The sequence below is a fragment of the Poecilia reticulata genome, linkage group LG7 (assembly GCF_000633615.1).
Source record: "Poecilia reticulata strain Guanapo linkage group LG7, Guppy_female_1.0+MT, whole genome shotgun sequence".
Taxonomy (NCBI): Eukaryota; Metazoa; Chordata; class Actinopteri; order Cyprinodontiformes; family Poeciliidae; genus Poecilia; species Poecilia reticulata.
In genome coordinates, this window is record NC_024337.1 from 18,280,250 (window position 1) to 18,304,569 (window position 24,320).

General features: G+C 39.8%; 1 protein-coding gene and 1 long non-coding RNA gene across 6 annotated transcripts in view; one reads left to right on the forward strand and one right to left on the reverse strand.

Annotated features, from left to right (window-relative positions):
• The window catches only part of camta1a (calmodulin binding transcription activator 1a), a 393,081-nt gene that overhangs the window by 18,982 nt on the left and 349,779 nt on the right, over window positions 1-24,320 (reverse strand). For 4 of the 5 annotated variants that reach the window (XM_008414292.2, XM_008414290.2, XM_008414285.2 and 1 more), the window contains 4 exons: window positions 23,243-23,383; window positions 17,897-20,190; window positions 16,678-16,804; window positions 16,090-16,224 (listed from right to left, as the gene is read on the reverse strand). In XM_008414292.2, coding sequence (XP_008412514.1) covers window positions 16,090-16,224; window positions 16,678-16,804; window positions 17,897-20,190; window positions 23,243-23,383 — 2,697 coding nt within the window. The remainder of the gene's footprint in view (window positions 1-16,089; window positions 16,225-16,677; window positions 16,805-17,896; window positions 20,191-23,242; window positions 23,384-24,320) is intronic. The other variant, XM_008414291.2, reaches the window with a different exon arrangement.
• On the forward strand, window positions 6,486-8,954 carry LOC108166435 (uncharacterized). The gene is made up of 2 exons (XR_001776790.1): window positions 6,486-7,968; window positions 8,427-8,954. It is a non-coding gene; the product is annotated as an uncharacterized LOC108166435 (long non-coding RNA).

Sequence of the window (24,320 nt, forward strand, 5' to 3'; positions counted from 1 at the left end):
GCTTTAAGATTTAAATAAATAATACTGCAATGTTGCAGCAACTAMCACATTAATATACAACATTTCAGGCTAATCTGTATAAATACAAATCCACTCACCCCTGCATGCTAAATGCTTGAAGACATGCTAGCCTGACCTACTTTCTGACTATTTCAGCTATTAGCTAATGACAGTATCTGACCACTTGGGGGCAGTCATAGAAGATGTTCAGTTGATTTCTACAGATAAAAAAAAATCCCAGAATGAGATACTGATGTCATAGCATATGTAAAGCACCGTAAAGCGTTTTTTTTACATTATCTTCATTGACATCAAACATGTTAAGATGGGAACAGTATGTTAGCAGTTTAAAATTACAAAATTACATTTCTACTTTAACTTCTAAACAACATTGTGTAGAAAACTTCATGATCTTTGCTAAAGAGTTTGAGACTTAATGTGTATTAGTAGTCYGGATCTTTAGCTCAGATCTTTCACCAGTAAAGTTATCAAACTATCCCACTATTAGAACGTTTAAATGGAATAYGCTTTATAAAGACAAAAGCTTGGATTCTCATAAACAATACAGAAGTTTCTAGCAGGTGCAGGGCATGTTGCAACTTCAAAAATGGGTACATTTCTAGTTTTCTGCTAAACAGCACTTTACATTTCTGATGTTTAGCAGTTCACATAGTTTCCTGCTAATCCGTAAGCCGGTTGGGAATAAAAACAAAAAATTGCAGCTCATAGGTGGTCCGGTTGCACAAAACAAAAAAAATGGGCACTTTATGAGCCTCAGAGTGCAAGTACACACTCTTAAGGTATGCCATGTACAGACAGTGGATTGGGATGGGCACAGAGAGCCCACTGCAGCAGGGAGTATAGAAGACTGCATTAGCATTCCCCATTTAGCTGCCATGAGGCCGTTTCTGTGGCAACCTGCTGCCGAGTGGTAACTAGGCGACAAGAGCATGGCTGTGTGTGTATGCCCTGCCTGTGTGCTATTGGCTTATTGATGAAGGGGAGGAGAAGGACCCAGTATACAAGACAAAAATGTAGATAGACAAACAATAAAAATTTAATTTAGAAATCTTTTCCTGCATGCCATTTTTTCCCGGCGCTGATGCATTAGGGACCCGATGACTCGAGGTGGGGAGCCTTCACAGCATGACCCGCTGACATTTGCGCTTTATGGTATCCTGGCACCCCCAGCTAACGGCTCCATAGAGAGCTAATGTCACAGTGAGACACAGTAAAGGAGGTCAAGTAGCTTCTATCATCGGGGAAAAAAAAGCATAATGCCACWGGCTGATAAATTGCTGCTCTCTGTGACAGTATKCTGCACTGTGAAAAATGGGCTGAAGGAACAACAATGAGGCCCCTGCCTTTAATTCCTCTGTGTGCTGTACACTGCCTAGGTGAGCATCCTGCCACATCAGCACGTCATTTTCATAATAAACAGCAAACTGCTCAGAGTGTTTGTACAGCTTCCCATTAGGCCGTATTTATCTTTGCCCATCAACATATTGGCTTGTGGACGGTAGGGAGGTGAGGAGTTGCCAGCCTACTCTGGTCTGAGTGCAGGAGTTGAGAGGGGAGTCAAAAGGTTGAGGCACATGCCTTCATACAAGGTTGTGCTCTCATTTTGTTTTCGCCTAATCGGTGGGAAGAGATACAAACGCAGAGATGGAGGGAAAGAGTCGGGGGTAGTTAGCAGTAGGCTGACATGTCTTTGTTCAGACCCAGTGCTGCAGTGTGCTGYAGTGCAGATGATGTCATCTCCACCTGCTGCCTGCTGCTCCAAATGCGATGCACGTCCACTGCAGAGGGAGGATGGGGGTAGAGACGAGTGGGAGGAGACAGGGAAGGTGAACAGCCAAACGGTACTGTAACAACACTGTGACGCCATGAGGGCCCTCCCCCTCTTCGGTTTACTCCCTTGTGACAGTGCACGGTTGCAGACGTGGTCATTGTCACACATTACGACCAGATTTTGACAAGGTGTTTTAAAACAGCCCTGCCTGCAAAAAATTAACTAAAAACTCTCTGTAAGAAATTTAAAGTGTGCCTTTGCAGTCAAGTTGAACGTAAAGTTAGTGTTTYTTTWCCTGTAAAGTTTCTGTAGATGAATGTRGAGATCTATTCTCATGCTTTTCATAGGAATGCCATAATCTCCTACCATAACCAGACAAACATTTACTCACATTTCTTTTTAAAATAGAAATCACCTCACTACTTCACTGAATTAAATMCCAAACWTTACAATCTGTCTCAACCCTCTGCAGRCCTGAACTCATTCAACTGCAAGTTATGCAAAAACATAATTTACTGAAAATTAATCAAATCAAAACTACAACCACAGATAAGACTGGAAATATTTTTCTGCGTAAGTGAATACGAAATTGTAAATGATGACCCAATTATACTTTGCATGCTTTCCTATGTGTATGTATAGGTTTATTTCCTTGAGGCAATCTGGATTGATCTCAAAGATCAAAAACATAAAAATCCAGCAACTGAAATATGGGGCTGCTTGGGGGCGACTGCAAGGCTTTGGGCCCCCAGGGCTCTGGAAATCACACAGCATCAATTCAGAAATCTACAAGCTAAAACCCATTTAACAAGATCTTTTGTTTGATAATTATGTTAATAACATCTAATAACTTAAACACTGCTAATTTAACAATTCCTGAGTCTGAGCTGCAGTGAGTTCATGCTCTAACTGTCAGATTTAAATTKTAGTATTGCAAATCTCCCTAGATGTTTGGYCTAGTATCTACTGCAAATATTTTAGTGCACTTGAAATACTACAAAACTARCTTTAAGCAACTTTTCAGCAAGATACAGGACTTTGTTTTAAGTAAGTAAATTATTGATACAAAAATCACTAAGCATTGGTGCCAGATTATTTCATTYGAAGTKAAATAATTTRCCAGTGGAACTAGTACTCAATATTAAGGACTTATTGATGTAAATCAAGCTGTCTGAAAAGTTACTTGTAAGCTAGGTTTGTCTTATTTCAAATGTTGTAAGATCTTTGCTCTAAGCTAGATCAAAAATATTTGACAARATTTTGTGTTTTTGCAGTTCRAACTGTACAGAAGCAGCTTCACTAAACAAAACAAGGCAAGTTAAATGCCCAGTTTTGCGTTAAATGCCACAGAAATCATGATATAACTCAAATTACCCTTAGTTTTACAGAGCAGTAAGGAAAAATAATTTGCACTGGGATAAAAGAATGAAAAGTGTCTGCAAATGACCTTCTTATTTTTACGCAGGGKAGATAAATATCCCTAAATAAATACATTTCAAATCAGCCTTTTACCCGAGAATTACATAATCTGTAAACAATGTGAAGTGATTGTTGAGCAAAACATCAAAAGTTAGCTATAAAAAAATGTTTACTCAAAGTCTAGAGAAAGGAAATGAACTGATGTGACTGATAAATCTCTCAGCAGGAGTTCACTCGCTTATTCTGATTTGATCACAGGATCATAAGTCACATGGCCTAAACACAGAGCTGCTGGAACTGGTTCAATATTTACAAAAAAATATTACATAAAATTAGCATCTTAATAATTTTAACAGTACCTAAATAGAAATAAACTGACCCAAAATGACTTGTTGTGGGGTAAAAACAATTAACAGGGGTGTGAAATTGAGGTGGAATTTGAGATGGAGTCATTTGGTAACGTTATCAGGATACTTTAAATCCGCACTGATTAGAATAGTAAAACTATCAACGAGCAACAAATGTAGATCTGTTTCTAAATTATATTCTATTAAATTTTCAGTTAAGTTCTGTTTGTTTACACAGCAGCAAGTCACGGCAAATTTCAGCCGAAGTCGCTTTACAAGACAAACAGATCCAATTCATATCTAATGGCTCTATTTTAACAGGAGGAAACATTCAGCAGAAACTCAGTATGAGTGACCCTGTGCTGCAACCAAATATAGCAAAAGAGGAGAAACTGGAGAAAATCACAATTTGTTTGAGGGAAATCTCTTTAATCAGTTTCTAAGTGTTGTAGTTTAAGGTGCTCTTTATGGGGTTTTATAATATTTGTGACAAGGCTTGACTGCTGTTTTCTTAACTCCAGGTTCTGTCAAAGGGCACCGGAGCCCTGAGAGAGAAGCAAGGATCAGAGGACTTTCTATGGTATAATCCACAGTGGTCTACGGTATCTGATCAATGACAGCTCTAGGACATGGCAGCAGCTTCTCATGAGACAGGTTGATATACTCAGGGATAAGGGAATGAAGGACAGCGCTGCTTATTAAGACCCAGCAGAGCTTGATGTCAGAGCAAAGGGGCCACAGGAAGAAAGAAGACAGCAGGGGGAAGAGCGAGAGTAAACCTAACACCAGGGTGAAAGGAAAAGAGAACAGGACAAGAGACAAGAAGAGGTTCATGAAGAGAAATAGGGAAAAATAGAAAAGGGCAGGAATTACAGTGCATGACAAGACAGGGTCTGCTAGTGAAGCAGGATGGAGAATTTAGTTGGCCCTACTTAGAAATGTCAAGGATGAGAGCAGGAGAACTATTACCGGAGTGAACTACAACTGCTGGAGTGGAGCTGGAGAGTCTAAGCACAGATTTATGGACCTTACTATTGTACCATTTCAGCAGTAAATCACTGAAATTAACAAGTCTTTACCACATAATGTCAATACACAGCACAGAACAAAATCCTCGACAAACAACCACATCAATCTGACTTTGGAATAAATTGCGTTTCCGCTTGCCATACTTTGGGTTTGTTATTGAAGAAAAGCTGTCATCTTTCATCCTGAAAGAGCTCACTTCTGATTGACTATGACGGAACATCTTTAATCCTCACATCCCAACCTCTGGTCCTGTTCATGCCAATCAAGTTCAGAACTGAACCTCATTATCCTCCTGCAGCTACGCACGTCCTCACATGTAAACCCTATGGAAGGACCAGAGGCCGGCCTCCCTCTGGGTCTTTGTGTGGGCTGATTGACAGGGGCTAGTATTTGTGGCCATGGAGAGGAAGAGGCCACCCCATCTGTCAGCCGCCCTCGCAGTTGGAAGACATGGCCGTGTGCGCATCAAAGACATACTATCCTCGCTTTAAGTTCCTCTAAGAGCAGTGATTGAGTAAGATTTTAATTGCTCATAGATCAAGACTGCATGTCGTGTAACTGAGATATCCATAATTTGTTTAGAATCTATTTGTCCAATCATCTGCTATTCGGTTTCTTTAACTCGTGGTCAGAGGTGGGACGGGATGCAGGGCACACCCTAAGCGGATCGTTCATCTGATGTTTTACAAGGTCTGGAGACAGACAAATGCAATAATATTCTTAAAGGTGTAGTTTTAGATCTCTCTGCCCTTGTAAATGGAGTCACAGCTCTGAAACTTTTACATATTTGTAATCTTATTACCCAAAAATCGGAAACTTGGTTCCAACAAGTTTAACACCTGATTAAAAGTAGTTTAAATCTCATTSAATTTTYATTTCGGTCAAGTGATTTCAACGATAAAAACATCTAAAACATGCAGGAGACAAACTCCCCCCTAAGATACACCAACACAGAGCAGCACATAACTGTGAAGTGGAAGGAAAATGGTTTTAAATATTTTTTTTTTTTCAACAAATACAAATTTTAAAAGATTGGCATGGATTTGAGTCTAGTCCTCGGTACTTTAATACCCCTAAATAAAAGCCAGTGGAAACCTGCATTTAGATGTGACATAATAAGTTAAGATGGGTCATATCAGGATAAATTATCACCAACAAGACAAAGGAACACATCAGGCATGTCAGAGGTAAACAGATAAGCTTTAAACATCTCAATGAGCGCTATTAAATCCATGATCCAAAAATGGAAAGAATATGGCTGACCTACAAGCCAAAGGAGCTCTGCATTGATAAATTAGAGAGGCAGCAGAGATCTGTAGTAAGTCTGAAGGAGACTTAGTGCTCCCAAATTTTCTGGCCCAACTTTTTCTAGTTAGGCCAGAACAATGTGGTGTTTATGAAAATCTTGCAGGAAGAAAGAAACCCATAAGAAACCCATAAGAAGTCCTGTTTCCTGTTTTCCACAAGCCATGTTGCGAACACAGGAAACATGTGGAAGAAGGAGCTCTGGTCATCTCAGACCCAAAGCAAAAATAGTTTCTGTCACACATAAAGCAGTCATATTCCAATAATTAGAATATGTGTTGTAAAGAGGCTCATTTGTCAGACTAAAAGTACCTTATGAAAACAGCAAACATTACTAACAACCATTTCAATAAACCCACATTTCTGTATTAAAACTTAAATTATTAGTTTGATGAGATATTGTAATTTAAATGTTGTGTTTTCATTAAATTCAGGTGGAAAATCTTCCTTATTAACACAAATAAAGGCTTTAAAATATGAGTTGATTACTTGACAGTGTTTCACATTGTGAATTGAGTTACTAGCATAACATTTTTTTTTCAGTAATATTCTAGTTTATTGAATGAACTATATGGCACAAAATATATGTCACAAAAAAGAACCATTTCACCCTGAACTCACCATGAAAAGTGGTGGCAGTATTATGCTGTGGAGCTGGTCAGAATTAGCAGGAAGATAAATGGYGATAACCAGAAAGCATTCCTGGATGAAAACCTGTCAGAAGTTGCCACTGACTTAAAACTGAGGAGGAGCTTCTCTTAAAACCACAACCCCAAGCACTGACAACACTAGACTCGTTTAAATTACATTTGTGTGTTTGAATGGCCCAGTCAAAGTCCAGATATAAATCAAACTGAAAATCTGAAGCAAAAGTTGAGAACTGATGTTCGCACATGTTGTGTATCCATTCAGATTGAGCTTGGCTAAAAAAATGGGCAAAATTTTCGCTTACTAGAGGCGGGAAGCTGTTAGAGACACAACCCAAAACATCTTCAACTACAGCAAAAGTTGAGTCTGCAAAGTTTTCATTCAGARGGGTGGAATACAGCTGTAAGCCRTAATTTAAAGATTTTTATATAAAAAAAGGAAAACAATAGTCCCTTTTCTTTCTCCTTCACAATTTTGCAATATTTGTGTAGAGTTACCACATATGAACCATAAGGTTCACCTAATAGAAAACCTGTAAATACAACACGTAAGTTTGTGATGAATACAGCACTTAAAGAGAGAAACAGGCATTTAGCCTCACCTCTCTTCTTGTGTATAAAAACATAAAGAAGCCACATATGAAAAAAAAAACAACAAGAAGATGCTGGTGAATTATTATATCTGTTGCACGGCTTATATGCTGCATTATATTTTTCATCAGTTTAGCCAGATATTATAATAATCTCTAACAAAGGTCAAAGGTGTTCAACACATCTCATCCTCTTCTGCTGGCATTTATCCAATTATATAAGTCAATATGAGTGCAGTCTGGACACAATAGATTCGGTGTGTCACACTGAAAGTAAAATGCCAAGAGAGGAGACCCAGGGGATTTACTGTCATCTGCTTTTATACTAATGGAGTAATTGTATTGGCTTTTTGTCTTAGAAACAGGACAAGCTGTATTTTCCAGATGTTCAGTAACAAGTGCATTTCATTTAGCTTCCTGTTTATGCAAACAAATAGCATAAGCTTGAATTATACAGCCACAGACAGAACAACGTAAGATGAGAGCAGAAATTATTTTAAAAATGAAATGCCTCAATAAATAGAGAGAGAGCTCAAAAGGGCGACACAYTGCTGGTTAAATGAAGCCCCATATGTTTAATCCTTACAAGCCTCCGTCTTAATCTTTTTTCAACAAATCATTGAAAATGTAAGTTTAACTTTCATTCTTATGTTAGAACAGCAAACAAACAAGAAATCGTCAAGGCGCCAACGTAATTTTGAAACTATACAATTTATCTTTGAGAAGTCTGACTCAGAGTTAGAACCTCTTTTTGAAATAAAAGTGCAAATGACAAACTAAACTTCAAAACAAAACTTATAGCTAGAAAGGAGAGACAACTGGAACCTCTTGGGTATGGAGTGASTAAATCATATTTTAGATTACACACGCATATCCTCAAAAGCACACAGAATTATGGCAACAAAATCCAGAGTAGTAATCTTCACACAAGCCTTACGCATGWTTTAAGCTCACTTCCGYGCTAGCTTACAGCAAAAGTCATCTGAGGGCACGACATAGAAAAGGTAAACAACTACAATTTATTGTAGTGATGCTACACTACTATACTTCCACACTAAATAACAGAATATCTACAAAAAAATAGTTTTTCTCTATTTCTAAGAAAGAAAACCCAGCAGGCAACTTATATGCATAAGAGAAGTCAGTTATAGTAAGAAGACTATCTAGACTTGGATGATTCAGGGTTACTGGGCACATACAAAGTGGCACACAGCACTTTATTTCTATAGCACCTTAATGCACAGTTCAATACGAATCATCGTGCTCCTGCTCCTCTGCTGTGCTCTATCACCTGCAGATGGAAAAATTCCCATGACATTGCTGCTGGTGGCGGATCTACAACTGCGATTACTCCTTCTGTCAGTACAAGTAAAACCAGAGGAGCTGTTACATGAACTACTACTACAGCAGTTAGGTTCGGTCATAAAAGCTCCAAGTTGCAATCCTTCATAAAAAAAAAAACTTAACAGACCTGGTGAACCAGGTAGCTCTGGAAAATATAAGACCGATGCAACTTTTTGCCATCAGCATCTCTACACGAATGACATTATATTCTAGGGTTTTTGTTCAATTGCAACACTGATCATCTGAACCCAGAGCATTGTGAAAGTCTGCCAAGACTCATGTTACTCCATCCAAAATTAATTTTTAAACTCTTACTTRGCTTAAACATCAGGGTTGTGTTTTAAAAGTGAATATAAGTTTTTAGCAATATTTGAGGTCTGAAACCACTTCTTTTGTTTTTTGTGAATAAATGCCAGAAACTGGATTTCTATTTGGTAGGAGCGATGTCAGTTTATTGAATAAAATAAAAAATATAAATTAAGCTAAATAATTTGCTGTAGTCTTTACACATTTTCCAGAGCTGTGCTTTAAACAACAACGTTCCTGCCACCTCCAAAGTCTTCTGTCCTCAAATGTTTTCTTTTATAACCAGAAACTGATTTTCCTCAAAGCAGAGGCAAAGCATGGTCGACTCCTGATACTATCATCATGCATAAGAAATAAACAAAACTGTGCAGCCTTTTTGTTGCTGGCTTTCGGGCAACGGTGCAGTGAATGCATGCAGTTTACTGCAGCATTACTGGTAAACATGAGCAACAGGTAGGTAATGCACAAGAAGATTCTTCATTTAAATAGTTTGGAAAAGTCTGGCAAGCAGAAACTACGGAGCTGAAGCTGTAAAAGTCTCTGTTCGCGGCTGTGTGGTGCTGAAAGCGGTCTGAGCTGTGGAGAATCTCAGCAGCCACACACATGGCCCAGATAAACTCAGCCGAGCTTATGGATGCGACAAGCCTTCATTGCGCTATAGGGCACAACAACACGTGAAACTGCACCTGGGTCACGCTGACCCTTTGGTTAACACCATCCAGATAAAAACACCCGGAGAAATAAGTATTTGGAAAATATGCATCCTGAAGCACAACTTTAAAAGAAGACCAAGAAGGTTTTTTTTTTTTTTTTTTTTTAAGTTTCGGAGGTCGCCCTAAAACGCACGAAGCGCAAGTCGTGAGTCAGGAGTTGCTTAGTCTGAGCGCTTTGACGCATGAAACAGTTGGTAAGCATGTGGCCGAAACAACAACTCCGCTACAGCACTGCCACTACAGGAATACAGTAAAACAGAATAACTCTGCATGCGGCGCTCAACGAAGAAGAAGAAGAAGAAAAAAACAACGTGGAACTTGTGGCACACACAATAGGCAACCCAAAGACAACACAATCACAAGACAGCACAGCACCACAGTTATAAGGTTGAGCTCCACACTTCTAACCTTCTATTTTATTTTCCATTGGAAGAGTCCACCTTAAAGCCAAAAACACAGCCCCTTTGTCTGTTTGGAAATGCAGGTGTCATTCACTGGCATCCTGACCCAGAGAAGTCCAAGCAGGGCTGCGTTTCTTTCAAACCTGCCACTCTACAGCATGCTGCCACACGTAGAAGAAAAACAACAGAAAAAAAACAGCATAGATATCCTTGGTGTAGACTGAGTCTGACTCTCAACAGATCACTCGTCAACAATAGAACAAAGTGAAGGAAAAGAGCGGCGTGCAGAAGGAAGGAGAGGAAGACCGCTCATGCTCTTCCTCCTCTAATAGCCCACTCCTCCTCCTCCTCCTCCTCCTCCTCCTCCTGCTGCTGCTGCTCTCCTCTTCACTTTGTTTCACCTCGCGCACATGCACGCTCTCCTCGTGTTTCTAGTAGTCGCTGCGACCCCCAGCCTGCAGTAAAATGACAAATACCGCCGCGAGGAAAACGTTGTGCGCACGTGCAGCCGGTAAACAGACGCCCTAATTCCCGCGTTGTGGCGTTTCCTCCAAGAGTCGCGCTCCGCAACGACTCGCTCTTTTAAATTTCGTATATATATATATATTTTTAAAGAAATTACAATTCCAGAAGAATCGAACCAGCTTTTTTTTTTTTTTTTTTTTCGTGCGCCCTCTCACATTAAGTCTCTCCCAAACTGGAGGAAACGCGTGAAAAGCGTTTCTTCCCGCAGCGCGATCTGAGCCACTAAAACCGGAGCCACTTCTATCCGCGGGAGTTTGCCATGTTTACCCAAACACGCCCACTCCTCCCCGGCGCCTGCATTGTGTGTACACGCTTTGCCATTTGTCATGCCTCGGTACAGTCGATAAGGCTCCCTTAATCACTGACGGTCAGCTCGTCTCCGAGCCGGGGGGGGGGGGGGGGGGGGCTCTAATTCTGCCGCCGCTCGGCTCGCCGGATCTGGGATCGGGGACTTAATGTGGCAGCGGCTCTGCGGCTCCGAGAGCTTTTCTGTCCTGCCTATGGCTCCGTACCTGCAGTGCTGCAGAGAAAAAGCGCCCCTTCCCCCACTCTGCATTATGACAAATCAAGGCAGGCAGGCAGCTGTGCCATTAGCACATCATAGCACAGTTAGTCTTCCATGGGAGAGGAAACTCACAGAGCCTCACCGCTGCGGACCCGCACTAAATATTGACGCGAATGCCGCTTCGCCAGACCCCACAGCCTGTTTAATCAGTCAACTGACTATATAAGCTTGAGAAAGGAAACAGAGGCTGCCACATTAGTGTCTCTGGAAGTCACGGTGTCTGTTGCGCCTCCAAACAGGGCATACTAGTTGTAAGGAGTGCAAATAGCGACACCCTACCCTGACAAACTTGGATTTAATGGTTACCCGAGCGGACAAGATCCACAAGGATTCAAGCTTTAACAAACTTACTGTCAACCCACGTGGATTTTTTTTTTTAAAGCGCGCTCAGCAACAGTTGCTGTCCACTCAGTGTGGTGCTGAAGCACTGCCTCACACACGCTGCCTGCTGGAAGTTCCTGATTTCTTTTAGACCAAGTCCGATTCCATCTATTCACTTAAGATTCTTAGCTCTTACTTAGGCACGAGCAAGATACAAATATGGGCTAAAAAAGGTTATGGTTTCAACTACTAAAATCCTGAGTCATGTGGTTTAAGATGCCAGAAAGTGTCACGGGCTTCTAAAACTGTATGTAGTGTCTCCTGCACTGCTCCAGCCCAAACTGTTACTGCACACTGCCAGTCAGTTGGTTTAAAGCAGACTCCAACACTTTGCTAGCAGATAGAAGAAAGACTAACTCAGCTTTCTGGAAATATTTAATTTAGCAATACACTTCGGAGGAAGCTGCAGTGGCATCCATCACTCTTATTATTAAGGTAACACAGATATACAGCTGGGAAGATACAAGCAGAATTTTTAAGCAGCTGACTGCAGTCTTTCTAGCCGAGAAGCTAGTAATAAATTGCCTTCCAGTGTTATATTCTTGTACTTGTGATGCTTTTTCAATGGAGGTATGGAAAAAAAACCCAGTTAAATTCTACTAAACAAGTTCTCCAGGTTTAAAGAATAAAAAAAAGCTGAGATTTTCCATCATATCTTTTGGAATGGTTCTGATGTTTATTAATGAGATACCAGAGACAACACCGGAGTAACTTGAGTTGCACGGAGCACAATAGTGTTGCTGCTTTCCAACMWGTTGCTGCATACTTCCMGTCAGCTGGCTGATAGAAAGCTCCTGTGCTTTTCTGTCGCAAAAATAGAGAAGCGTGGCCAATTGGTCTTATAAAAATAAACTACAGTAGGAAGCTTTTAGCTTGCGTCTGTAAAGCAGCCGACTGCAGGCTGACTACACCAGGAGACGGCAATTAGTTGGAGCTAATTCACCTTTTATAGCAGCTCCTTATACTTGTGCCACTTTAGCACACTGGCAAATGGGTATAACCAATAATGAAGCTACTRAGGGATATGAGCATTATAGGTGTTAAGGGCATCCTGACTGTTATCGTGGRTCAGTGGAAGGGCTTTGTAGCTCATGAAGGCAATTATATAAGACGCTTGGTAACAAAGGGGTTTAGACTTTATTTTTAAATATAATTACTGATCTGAAACATTTCTTCAGCTATACATGTTTCATAGTGAATCTCTAATGTGAAATGTTGTATTCCATGTCAAGACAGAATTCTTAATTATTGCTAATGAGTCTAAAAAACATGCAAAGGTAAAAATGTTTCTTAATACAAAATGCTTTGCTGTCACAACAGCCATAAGAATGCAAAGTTTAAAGTATTTCCTTGGATATCATGTTAATTTCTTTTTGAAAACAGTTATAAAATAGTGTCATATTTTCAACAAGAGCAAAAAAAAAAAAAAGAAAAAAGAAAAACAGTATTGTCTATGTTGATGTATTTTGCTGCAGTGTAAAAATCGACATGCTATACTAAATTTTGAGACACTTAATAAAAGTTCTTGTTAGAATAATCCTCAGTGTGCCTTAAATGGTTTAAAGATTATTATACTCACAAAGTCTGTTCTTCTGAACCCCAGATCAATACCAATGTCAACATTATAGATGTATTTGGAATATATGCTCCAAKATTGACATAAATTTACATTAAATTAAAGCARATTTAGTTTTAATTCAGTGTGGGTATTTCTATTATTATTTAATAAAGGGGAAAAAAAGCTTGCTGGCATATACTGCAAGATTGATAAGTGTTTAGATAAAAGATATGGGCATTACTYGCAGGAATGTTTAAGTAGCATGGAATCTGTGGAAAATTATTATATATATGCATTCAGTATTACATCATCCCTACTGTGTTTTAACCACTGCTTAATGTGAGTGCCATGAGAATAATGTAATAAAGAATAATATCAACAATATGATTTAGTTTTAACAATGTCTTCTCTCACAAACGCCAGGTATGGTTATAAATATAACCATAATAATAAACATTACAAACATTCCCATTATGAACATAACCATACCTTGTCAATATCTGACCAGTTTTCTACAAATAAATGTAATTACGAATAGAAAGCACAGAACTTAGTTTGCTAAAATGTAGAAAAATTTAGCAAACTAAATTTGCTAAATTTTCAGCAAATTTAGCAAATTAGCTAAATTTGCTAAATTTAGCAACTGATCGATTTGGATTGTTTTTAAAGATGTCACAAATGATTTTCCATCCATCCCATATCATCCAGGCTTAAATAATAATAATAATAAAAAACAAACATTACATATATAACCACTGCTTATTACAATACACCACTGTTCTAAAAATAGACACAAACMTGACGTTACACAACAAACTGTAAGATATGGTGTGCAAGGAGTTAACGTAGCTAAAGTAATAGGGTGGGTTGTGTTTTCCCTGAGACAGTCGGCTCCTCCTCAGCTGCTTCTGTGAATGGGCCAGTAAGGCAGCAGGGTATGAATGGCGGAGGGATCTAATCGYGCTGCCATGTATGTGAGCCGCCATGCAGGTCTCTATTACTCACTAGCGCTCCTTGAAGGGCTGTCTGCAATGCAGCTGTCCTGTGAGCCTGTAGTTCATCGTGCCCTACTTTATTCTGTCAATGCTCAAACACTGCAGCAGTGCCTCTGCCAGCAGCCACACACACACACACACGCGCACACACACACATATATATATGCAAACACTTAATGGCTTTTATATGCATCACGAATGCCTACAGCAGGCTCACTGATACACAGACATGACTTGTTTGAATGTGAAACTACAACTGTAACTAATCCACMAAAGAGGAAAGAAAAGTATTTCTTTGCAAATCTAAGCACATAATTATGATTCATGTCCATCTTAAAGCAATCAATCAACCAGTCAAATTTTATCTATATTTATAAAGTTATTTTTTTTATACAGTGCAGCAACATGAGGTGCATTACAGAAAACATTTCCCTTAAACTAAACAAAAACAACAAAAGAATCCCACACATTTCCAGCAGAAAGATGCACTAGCTTCACATATGGTAGCGAACCCAACAACCCCACACAGGATATTCCATAGCAACACACAATAACACACAAAAAGCATCACAACCAAATACAAAATATGAAAGCCAAAGGTCCCAAAGAGGGGATGATATTTTTAGTAAATTAGAAAAAAAATGTAACAATAAAAACTTAGCAGAAGCTAATGCTAAAAAGTAAATAAATGTTTACAATAACTAATATAATAATCAGATGATAAATCTAGATACACCAACTGCAATAATGGATAAAAATAGATAAATGGAAAAAAACAAAACAAATGATAAAACAATGAAAATAGTTTAAAACTCAGATGCAAAGCAGATTAAAACAAGAGCAAATAATGGTTGCAAAATAAAAAATTCTAAATAGCTGCAAATTCACATGATAAACACAGACAACAGATAAAACTTCAGGTCAAACCAGCCAGAAAATGGCTCAATAATAAAAGAAAATGTTGTGTAAAGTCAAAAAGTCAAAGGTTTTTYATTGTCTCATACAGTAGCAGTTCTTTTTGCTCCAATGACATAATTACCTTTTTGAAAACAGTAGAAGTTTTCAAAACCAAAACGGAATAAAACATCCTGTGAACTAAAACATTAAACATCATCTCTATTTATGCATCATGCCAAATAAAGATCCAAATCAATGATTTTATTCTAGTGATATTTRCTTTTAAATCTGGCATGACCAATAAAGCATTTGTAAACACCGGCTGTATGCCAAACATATTTTACACACAGTGACAGTTCACTTAGCTAACAAGTAAAAATCAATTAGAAAGCCCTCAGCAGGAGTAAGTCAGTTAACCAAACAGTGTTGGTTCTGGTTCTGGACTGTGGGAGGAAGCCGGAGTAGATGACAGACTTCATGCAAGCACAGGGAGAACATGCAAACTTCCTGCAGAAACACCCCAGACTGCATTTGGTTGTTCTGAAACTAGAACCTTCTTGGTTCAAGGCAACAGTGCTGCCAGCTTACAGCCACATGAAGGACGAATCTACACATTTATATTGTTTCTRTCAACTTGGTTCTTAGCCAACAGGAGCAGCAACCAGTCTGGCCTTCAGCTGCTTCAAAGTTCGACATRTTTTTCACTTAGAGATGGTTTTCAGCACTCTATTGTATGTAGAGAGAGATTACATGAGCTACAGTTGGTTTCCATTAATCTCAAACCAGTCTGTTCTCTCTTCTCTAACATCAACCAGGCATTTCCATCTACACAAACGTTGCTCACTAGATARCTCCTCTCCTAAGAAATGGTTGTCCATAAAATCCCAGAAGACTGGCAGTTTCAGAAACACTCAGACAAGCCTGTCTGGAACCAAAATGTGACTTCAAAAACAAAACCTTCTGATGATTGGCTTGAACTTGATCATGATTTCTTCACCACATAGAGGGGCCTGAATACATTAATTTGATTTCAGTCAGCCAATGATGTGATTGGCTGATCAGCTATTTGTGTCAGCAGTCAAAAGAACAGGTGTACCTAATGAAGAGGGTGCACCATAACTATTCAAAACTGGTAAAGCCACATGGAAAAATTAAAATTGGAAGGTTGGAAATGAGGGTGTTTAAAAAAAGTAAAACAGAAAAATCTAAAACAACATAAAAAAAATCTCCTGTTGCTGAAATGGTGCAAATAGAAAAACTGATAAGAGGACCTACCGTCCAGTGAAAGCCAGTCGTGTTGAGAGGATGGCAGTGATGGGAGAGCCCGAGCCTTGTACTCGAACACCACAGAACTGGAGATAATCTGATTACTGATGGCCACCTGTAGCGTCACCAGACCTGTGTCGTGAGCTGAACAGAGAAGACATGGTAAGAATCTGGGAGAGCATATTCAAAGTGTCACAAATTCTAAAAGAATCTTTATCTGAAAGCGCAAATAAACATCAACAGGCGCAGATAGTTAAGTACATGTTGCRCAACTAGCAGATTTAATAATGGAATCAGGAAGGATGATGTCATAAAATAATAAAAACAATTAAGCCACARATTTACTAAAATATGGTGATATTAAAAGAGTTGTTATCCAAAAAACAAACTAAGAATTGTATACAATCTTCAATGAAGTGGAGAGAATTACAATATTGCATCAAGAAAGGGCTCCTTCACTTAYACCACAAAATACAAATAAAAAAATGTTCCTATTTTTATTTAACACTGATGYTAAAGTTTGTTTATTAATAACATAAAAACAAAATAAAGCAGAAACTTTATTTGTAATGTTGAGAAATGTTTCCTCTTTGCTACCTGGGCAGTAGCAGCGCAGCACCCCTGGCTGGATGAGCGAGGCSGGGACRGAGATCTGGTCAAACAAGCAGCTGTAATTTGAGCTGGCCTCCTGCCATGGGCCAGTGATCAGCACCTTCACTCCACCCTGAAACATACACGGTAATTAAAGAGGGCTCACAATACATTAGTAGAATTAAGTAGATATACTCGCACTTAAAGTTAATCTCCCAACTGCAGCGTAAAGATATTGAAACTCCTGTAGGTGGCTAACCACTTAATTTAATTAATCTCTGCTGCCACCATGTGGACATTCAATGATATTTCTCCTATAACACCACCAGCACTGACTCGAGGTGCTTTGGTGCCATCCAGTGGCTATATGGTGGCATTACAACGGCAACACAAAACTTCAAAAATCATTTGGATAAATGGAGCTATTTAAAAGCTACTGGAGAACATATCTTGTATTAAACAACAACAACAACAACAAAAACACTCTTCACCGAAGAACACAATATCATGTTATTCTCCATATATTAGAACTTACTCACCTTTCAGTGATTGCTAAATTAGTTCTACTATTTTACAAATGCAGTAGGTATCCAGTAAAATATCATATTGGTTTGAATCCCATATTTCGTGATCACWACACTGGGTCATAGCAGCAATTAMATTTTCTTTTAAATTTTAAATATTAACTAGTGTTTTTATTGTTATGTTATTTATTTTCACTATTTTTGCACACAACTTCATATTTTTTTTTATCAGTGTAATGAAATCAACTCAAATTAAAGGAGATGTTATGATCAGTTATTTACAAAATACTTTTTAACTCTTAATGAGTAATTTCTTGGATGGCTACWTTTTACTTTTACTTGAGTGAAAATATATTAAAGTTGCTGCTTTTACTTGAGTACTAATTTCTGGTACATTACCTACCTCTRGTTTGTAGCCTGACAAGCAAAGTTATAAGGGAAACGTCTGTAAGGTTATTGTTGAAGTCTGTGAAGCTTGGAGCTGTAAATACACCTTAACAACCAAAMGTTAATAGAACAGGGTCATTATCATTGGATTTTTCTGACTGCYGGACAGCTATGAGATTTCACTGAGACATTTWAAAGTAGACAAAAGCTTTGGCCTTAAATTTGACGTCATAGTTTCTCTCAGGTCTTTGATTTCAGTTTTTTGTGTTTTTCCATACAGGCGAAAAGAAGCAGAGAAGAGTCGAATCACTCACCTCAGGATAGGACCACTCAGGGGAGTAGTCAGTGACCATGAAGAGGCGACCTGTGGCCTGTAACATCCCCAAAGCCCCTTGGGCAACAGCTGCAGAGACGACCTCTGCAACATTCATGTAGGACAGCGATCCAGCTTCTCCGGTGTTGCCTCCTGCTCCTGCACCTCCGCTTAGCGACTGAGGGCTGCAGCAAGGCTGAAGGCAGAGCTCTGAGGGGCTGTAGCCTGAGCCTCTGGCTCCTCCGTCCTCCTGGCCCTGCTGGGGGGGCCCGCCGGCTGGGTTCTGATTTTCAGCGTTGTGAGATGTGACTAGCTGGTGAGCATACAAGGCACCTCCAGCAGACATGGTGGTTCCACTGCCGTCCACTGAGATGAAGTCATTGATGAGGTCAGAGAACTGGTTTCCAAAGGATATGTCAAAGTGGTCCAGACTGATCTCCATGCCAGCTCCACCAGCTCCTCCGTTGCTAGCTGCTCCAGTCAGACCTTGATGGGCTCCCACTGCATTGTACAGTCCTTGCACCATACTTGTGCCTTGGAGGAGAGGCTGTAGCTGCTGGGTGCGGTTGCTACCGTCGCTGTTTCCATTATGCATTGTTACTCCTTCACCTGCAGCTCCTGCCCCTCCGTTGCTACCATCTGAAGCCTGTTGCATGTAGTGCTCTGGTCTCCCTCCCTCTCTGTTCGCTGCTCCACAGACCTGAATGTGATCCCCTGGCTTGAGGAGGTTCTCACCACCATTCTCTGTGGCTCCAGTCTGAGCTGAGTTGACATTACCTGGTTGTTCTAGACCAACAACCTCTTCATGTTCCGTTCCCAGCCCAGGAAAGGGCCCCTGGTACTGCAGCAGCTGGAGAGAAGCCGCTTGGCCGGACCCCTCTGTGGGTGAACCTCCATTACAATTGGCCCTGTGTTGCGTCTGGCTCTGGTGGTGATGATGAAGGTGGCCATTGCTGGAAGGGGAGTCAGTTTTTACCACTTGCAATCCCATATAAGCTCCAGTGTCATGGGAGTTGTGCTCCATAAGATGTGATTTCTGGCCCATGCTTGACCTGGCCTGCTGCGTCTGGCTGGTTTGAGAAGCATCCTGAAGGAAGAAACTGGGCGAGCGGTTCTGGTGTTGCATATGTGGACTAGGAATGGCCTGACCATAGCTCACTGTGGTAGCACTAGAAGTATATTCTTGCTTGGCATCAATGGCACTAAAATCCATCTGCTCCAAAGTGGTGCTGGGACTAAGCCCCCCTCCTGAAGGAAGCAGTGAGCCTGTTGGGGTCAGACTAAGACTACCCTGACCTGATCCAGCACCGGATGGCACCCCACCACCACAGTTCACTGCCCCGACCTGATAACCACTTTCTTTCATCTGCTGCTCAAATGATGTGTCTTCCGTCTTGATGTTCTTTACGAGARCTGAGCTGAAGGGGTAGCTATTGTCTGACATGTTGGGAGAGCGCTGGAGACTCCCGTTGGTGCTACTGCTGCCGCTGGAGGAAGAAGATGTTGAGGAGGAGTTGCCCTCTGTCTTCATCGCGCTGCCGCCGTAGGTCTGGCCTTGTTTGGGGTTGTTCAAGAAGCAGTCAGGATCAAAGTTCATACTGGTCTCTGGAATCTTGATGGTTCCAGAATCGAGACTGCTGGTTAGCACCAGTTCTTCAGACACACTTGCCGTCGACAACATGGACAGACTGTCTCCTGCCGTGGTGGTCCCAGGTTCCCCTACTCCTCCTCCTCCRGGGAAGGCAAATTTGTGTCGATCAGCAGTCATGGACAGCACCAAGCCCTGTGAAGTGGCATCTGCACCCATCAGGTGAGCATTGGGACCCCCAGTTGGAGACATGCTATAGACAGGGTCTCCAGTGACCTCAGACATGAAGACACTCTGGGACAGGCCAGACATGACAGACGGAACATGGGTCATCCCTGTCACCACGGGGCTGTCTGCTATGTCTGGGTCACTGTTGAGGCCGCTGCTGATGGACACTGGGGAGTTCTGCGTGGTGTCAGGGACCTCCACTTGGTTGGTGGACGACACTTCTGTGCTGTTTTGGTGCAGGAGGACAGGCTTGTGGACTTTGCCGTTGCGTTTCTCCCTGGCACTGCCGCCACCTCCTCCTCCTCCCCCAGAGCTTTTTCCTCCACCATGGGCACTGTGTTCGGTYTTCCCTTCAGACACATCATTGTTCTGGACCTCAGAGTGTGCACTGCTGTATCCCCCAGAACGGGGGTCCACTTTAGGGGAGATGATACGGTGTTTGCCGCTGTTGCATTTGTGGTGTACACTGCTCCCTGCACCTGAAGGCATAAAGAATGACAACAAATATATTCTTTTAAATGTCGATTAAACAACACAATTCAATAAGACAGTCATATGAACAAAATATGGGAGTGTTTTTAGTTTTCATGAATTAGTAATTAGTGTGAACATGACACAGCTAGGTTTTTAGTAAGTATATAAGTATTGAAGCGTAGAAGAAGCCTTGCATAATCTGCCTTCTTGAAAATGCAAAAAATAACATTTAAGTCCATTTTATTTAGTCAAAGCCAGTTTATATTACAAAGTTTATAACAGAGCAAATACCTTCAGTACTTGCTCTGAAAAGTACACTCATGTGTTCTTGGTACTTAACTCTGGACTCAAGTTAAAATGAAACTTCCAAGTTTGTCTGTGTTTTGGTCCCTCACAACCACAATACATGACCAAAACAATAAAACATGTGAAAAGCAAGGGAACAGCTGTTGAGACAAGTATGTGTACGTTTTAAGGGCAGGTGCAATACTTTGCCTTTAAAAGTAACAAATACAAATAGAAAATGTTAGGCTTAATCAAAATTACATAAATAATATCGAACCGACGTGTTATGTTATATAAATGTGTTAAATTCAAAGTAATCAAAAAGTTTATTTCAACAAACCAACTAAAAAAAGTGACACTGTACATACTTTGTTGTTTTTTTATGTTAATTTTGATTATGAATTACAGCTAATGAAAAACTGGTGTACATCAACCAATAACAGTTTTCAAATGGAGAGATAGCCGCAAAAAGAAAAAGGTGCAAAGGGAACAAGGATGACAGCAGCCTTGGAGGGATTGTAAAGTAGAGAATTAAGGAGTTTGAGGGAGATTCTTAAAACGTGTTACAGCTGGAGTCAGCGTTTCCAAAAGTCACCACACGCAGATGTGGCGATGGACTGGAACTGTTCCATTACTTGTGTTAAATCAATTCTGAACCAGAGAGGGCGGAAGAATCTGTGTTGGGCTAGAGAAAAAAAATGTCTGGACATTTGCTCAGAGGTTCATAGTCATCTCTTCAGAGGAAAGCAAAGTTTGCATGTCATTTGGAAATCGGTCTGGCAAAGAGTGGAGAGGYACTGACTCCAAGTTGCTTGAGATTCAGGTCAAATGATGATGATTTGGGAGCCATGCCATCTGCTGCTGCTGGTCCACCGTGTTTTCCTGAGTCCAAGTTTAGCGCAGMCATTTTCCAATAATATTCTGAGCACTTCCTGCTTCCCTGTGCTGAAAAGCTTTGCAGAGATGCTGATTTCATTATCTGACAGGACCTGACATAATCCTGTGCTGCCAAAAGTATCAATATCTGCATTAATGATTTAATTAAACTGTTTCGCTGAAACGCTCGTGTTCATGGTAAATAGGTAAAAACAACAATGTAACTACAAGATGTGTGGTCATTAATAAAGTAATGAGTTGAATTTTTTATGTTTACAGGTATCAAAAAGCTATATATATATATATATATATATATATATATATCTGTTCACACATTTCAAGAATATGGCAACTTGGGGTGAAACATAAAAAATAAAATCCTTTATTGTACATGATGAATTTTTTTTTATTTTATGGAAGCAACATATAAACACAATAGACCTGTTAAAGCTAAATTAAAAAGTAAAATAGTACACCTTTTTTGTCCTCTGCTGGTAAAATAAACACGTAATTACACATGTCATTGTTTCCTTTTTCATTCTCTGTAGTCTAACTTGGCACATTATTATGAAAATGGAAGATAATCTGCAAACTTCTGGATTATTCTGTAAGTTTTTCTTTTTAAGTTTAACATTGAAGAAAAATTTTAAAGTGATTAGTCAAATCATTTTGGGTGAGGTGCTGTGCTTTCTACTTTTCTGATGGGAATTCTGGGAATTTTTTAACAACAGTTAACATAAGTTACAACAGCAGAAGCCGGAGCAGCTGTCTGAGCTTCAAAAAACACAACTGACAGCTGAAACACTGATCTGAATGCTTTGTGAATGTGGAGCAGAAACTACATGGAGGACAAGGTGAAGGAAGTTTAATCTCATAAATGTTTATTGATCTTTATGGGGAACCTGAGACTGGGAGCATATTAAATAGATAAGCTTACAGCGCTATTGAGACGACCGGAAATATGGGCAATAAAATGTTTTCCCATGGCATGACTGCAGGAGCACACACACATCCTTTATCCATGCCTGTACATACTTTTGAAAAGTTAACAATCAATTTATTTTGGCACAATGACAGATAGGGAAGACAAAATCTTTTTTTAAAGCATTTTTGTCATGTACCATGAAGTAAATGCATATGACAATATATTTGAAACCTGGAAAAGAAATGATAAAATTCAACTAATTTCACATATTTAGTTTTCAAACTTTTTAAAACAACTTTTAACTAACTGGCAAAAAAATTTATATTATTTGGACTTTTTTTTGCTCGTTAAGCGCTTTGAGAAGACTTTGGTTGTAAATTGAAGTATAAAAATAAACAGAATTAAACAAACTGAATTGTAAGGAAATGGGTCAGTATCTTTCAGACCTAGTGATGCAATAGGCTACATGACATGCCTGGTTATTTAAGCCTTTAAACACTTCAAAGAATTTGACATGTCATCTAATTCTCCTCTCTAAATGCCTTAGTACCTTAATAAATTATTCTAAAATAACACACCGACATCTTCCTGAGATATTTAACTATCATACCACCAATTTTATGATCTAATAAAAAAAAAGAGTCAGGAAAGCTCAGAGAAATTTTGTAAACTGACCTGAAATTGCCCATGAATAAATATGTTAATTTAAGTTCTCTCTTCGAGGCACAGGGAGCTTAGGGAGATAAAAGATCAAATGTCCAAATAAGTGCTGTAAAATTTAAACCAGCTGGGCTATTACGGAAATGACCTTAACATGGATAACCGCATGTAAAAATATTCAGCTGACACAACACCGAGCTGTGAAAGACTTCAGTCACTTTGTCAAATTTATCACACAAACCATTGTGTTGAGACGTTTCTGCAAGTTATTTTCTTCGTAAAAAGTTACTGCCCCACCCACTAGCCCTTACCCAGGGTACCCGTGCAGAGGCAGTTGTGAGTCCGGGGAGGTGGCTTAGTTTGGTGGCTGTCCAGAATCTGTTGCACTAGCTGCTCCACTGAGAAACCAGAGCTGCTGTTCCCATTGCTGCAAGTCCACTTGATGCCATGAACTGCCGGGAGAGAGGAGGAGACAGAGACGTCAGCCAGCCCAACAGACCACCAGCCACGCCAGCCTTCCACCCCCACCCACTGCCCCTGTCTGTCTGCCGGTAGCCCCCATCCTCCAGTGAGGACAGCACTTTAAAAGCACGCAGTTGCAATAGGAAAGCAGAAAAATTCAAACGTCTAATTTTTCACAAAGGGACAAATCCACTTATCCACGTACGATGTTCAGATTAGAGATGTCTTGCGTGTTCTTCTTTTAAAATGTTGTGATAATGTTTTGACAACTTTCCTTTATAATCACAAGACACTTCACAGATCTGGTGGGAAGTTCAAATATAGTCACAGTCACAAATGCTCCTTTGCATTTGAATGTTTTTTTTTTCATTGTTGTATGCAGTCACACAACAATTTGATTAATGAACATAAAATTTCAGAAACAAGAATTTGGTCCACAAATTAATTGGGAATTTTCTCTAATCCAAAGAGGTTCAAATATTTCCAATTAATGTACATTAGATAGTTGCACCTCAACCACATGCTTACTGTAGTTCTCAACAGGATTTTGTAATAAATAACTGGATATTTGACTCCTGTTCTTGGTGGAATACATTTAAATTAGCTGGTTTTCTAGCACGGACCTGCATGTAAACACATTATACAAATTTCAGTAGGACACAAGTTAGGATATTCTAGAAGGTTAATAACAGCCTGTGTTGTGCATTAAAAAATAAGTTTTAATAGGTAATTTGGATCTTTGTCCTACTGAAGCAGCCTGCTTTACATCTCTATGTAGTGTAAACTTTCAAATTAAGAAGTCCCTGCTAAAAACTGACAACAAACTCGACTGAATTTCAGGTTCAAAAACAGACAAGCAAGAGGTCTGAAGAAGAAAATCTTTAGTACAAAATCAGATGAAGATTGAGTGATATAGTCAAAATGATA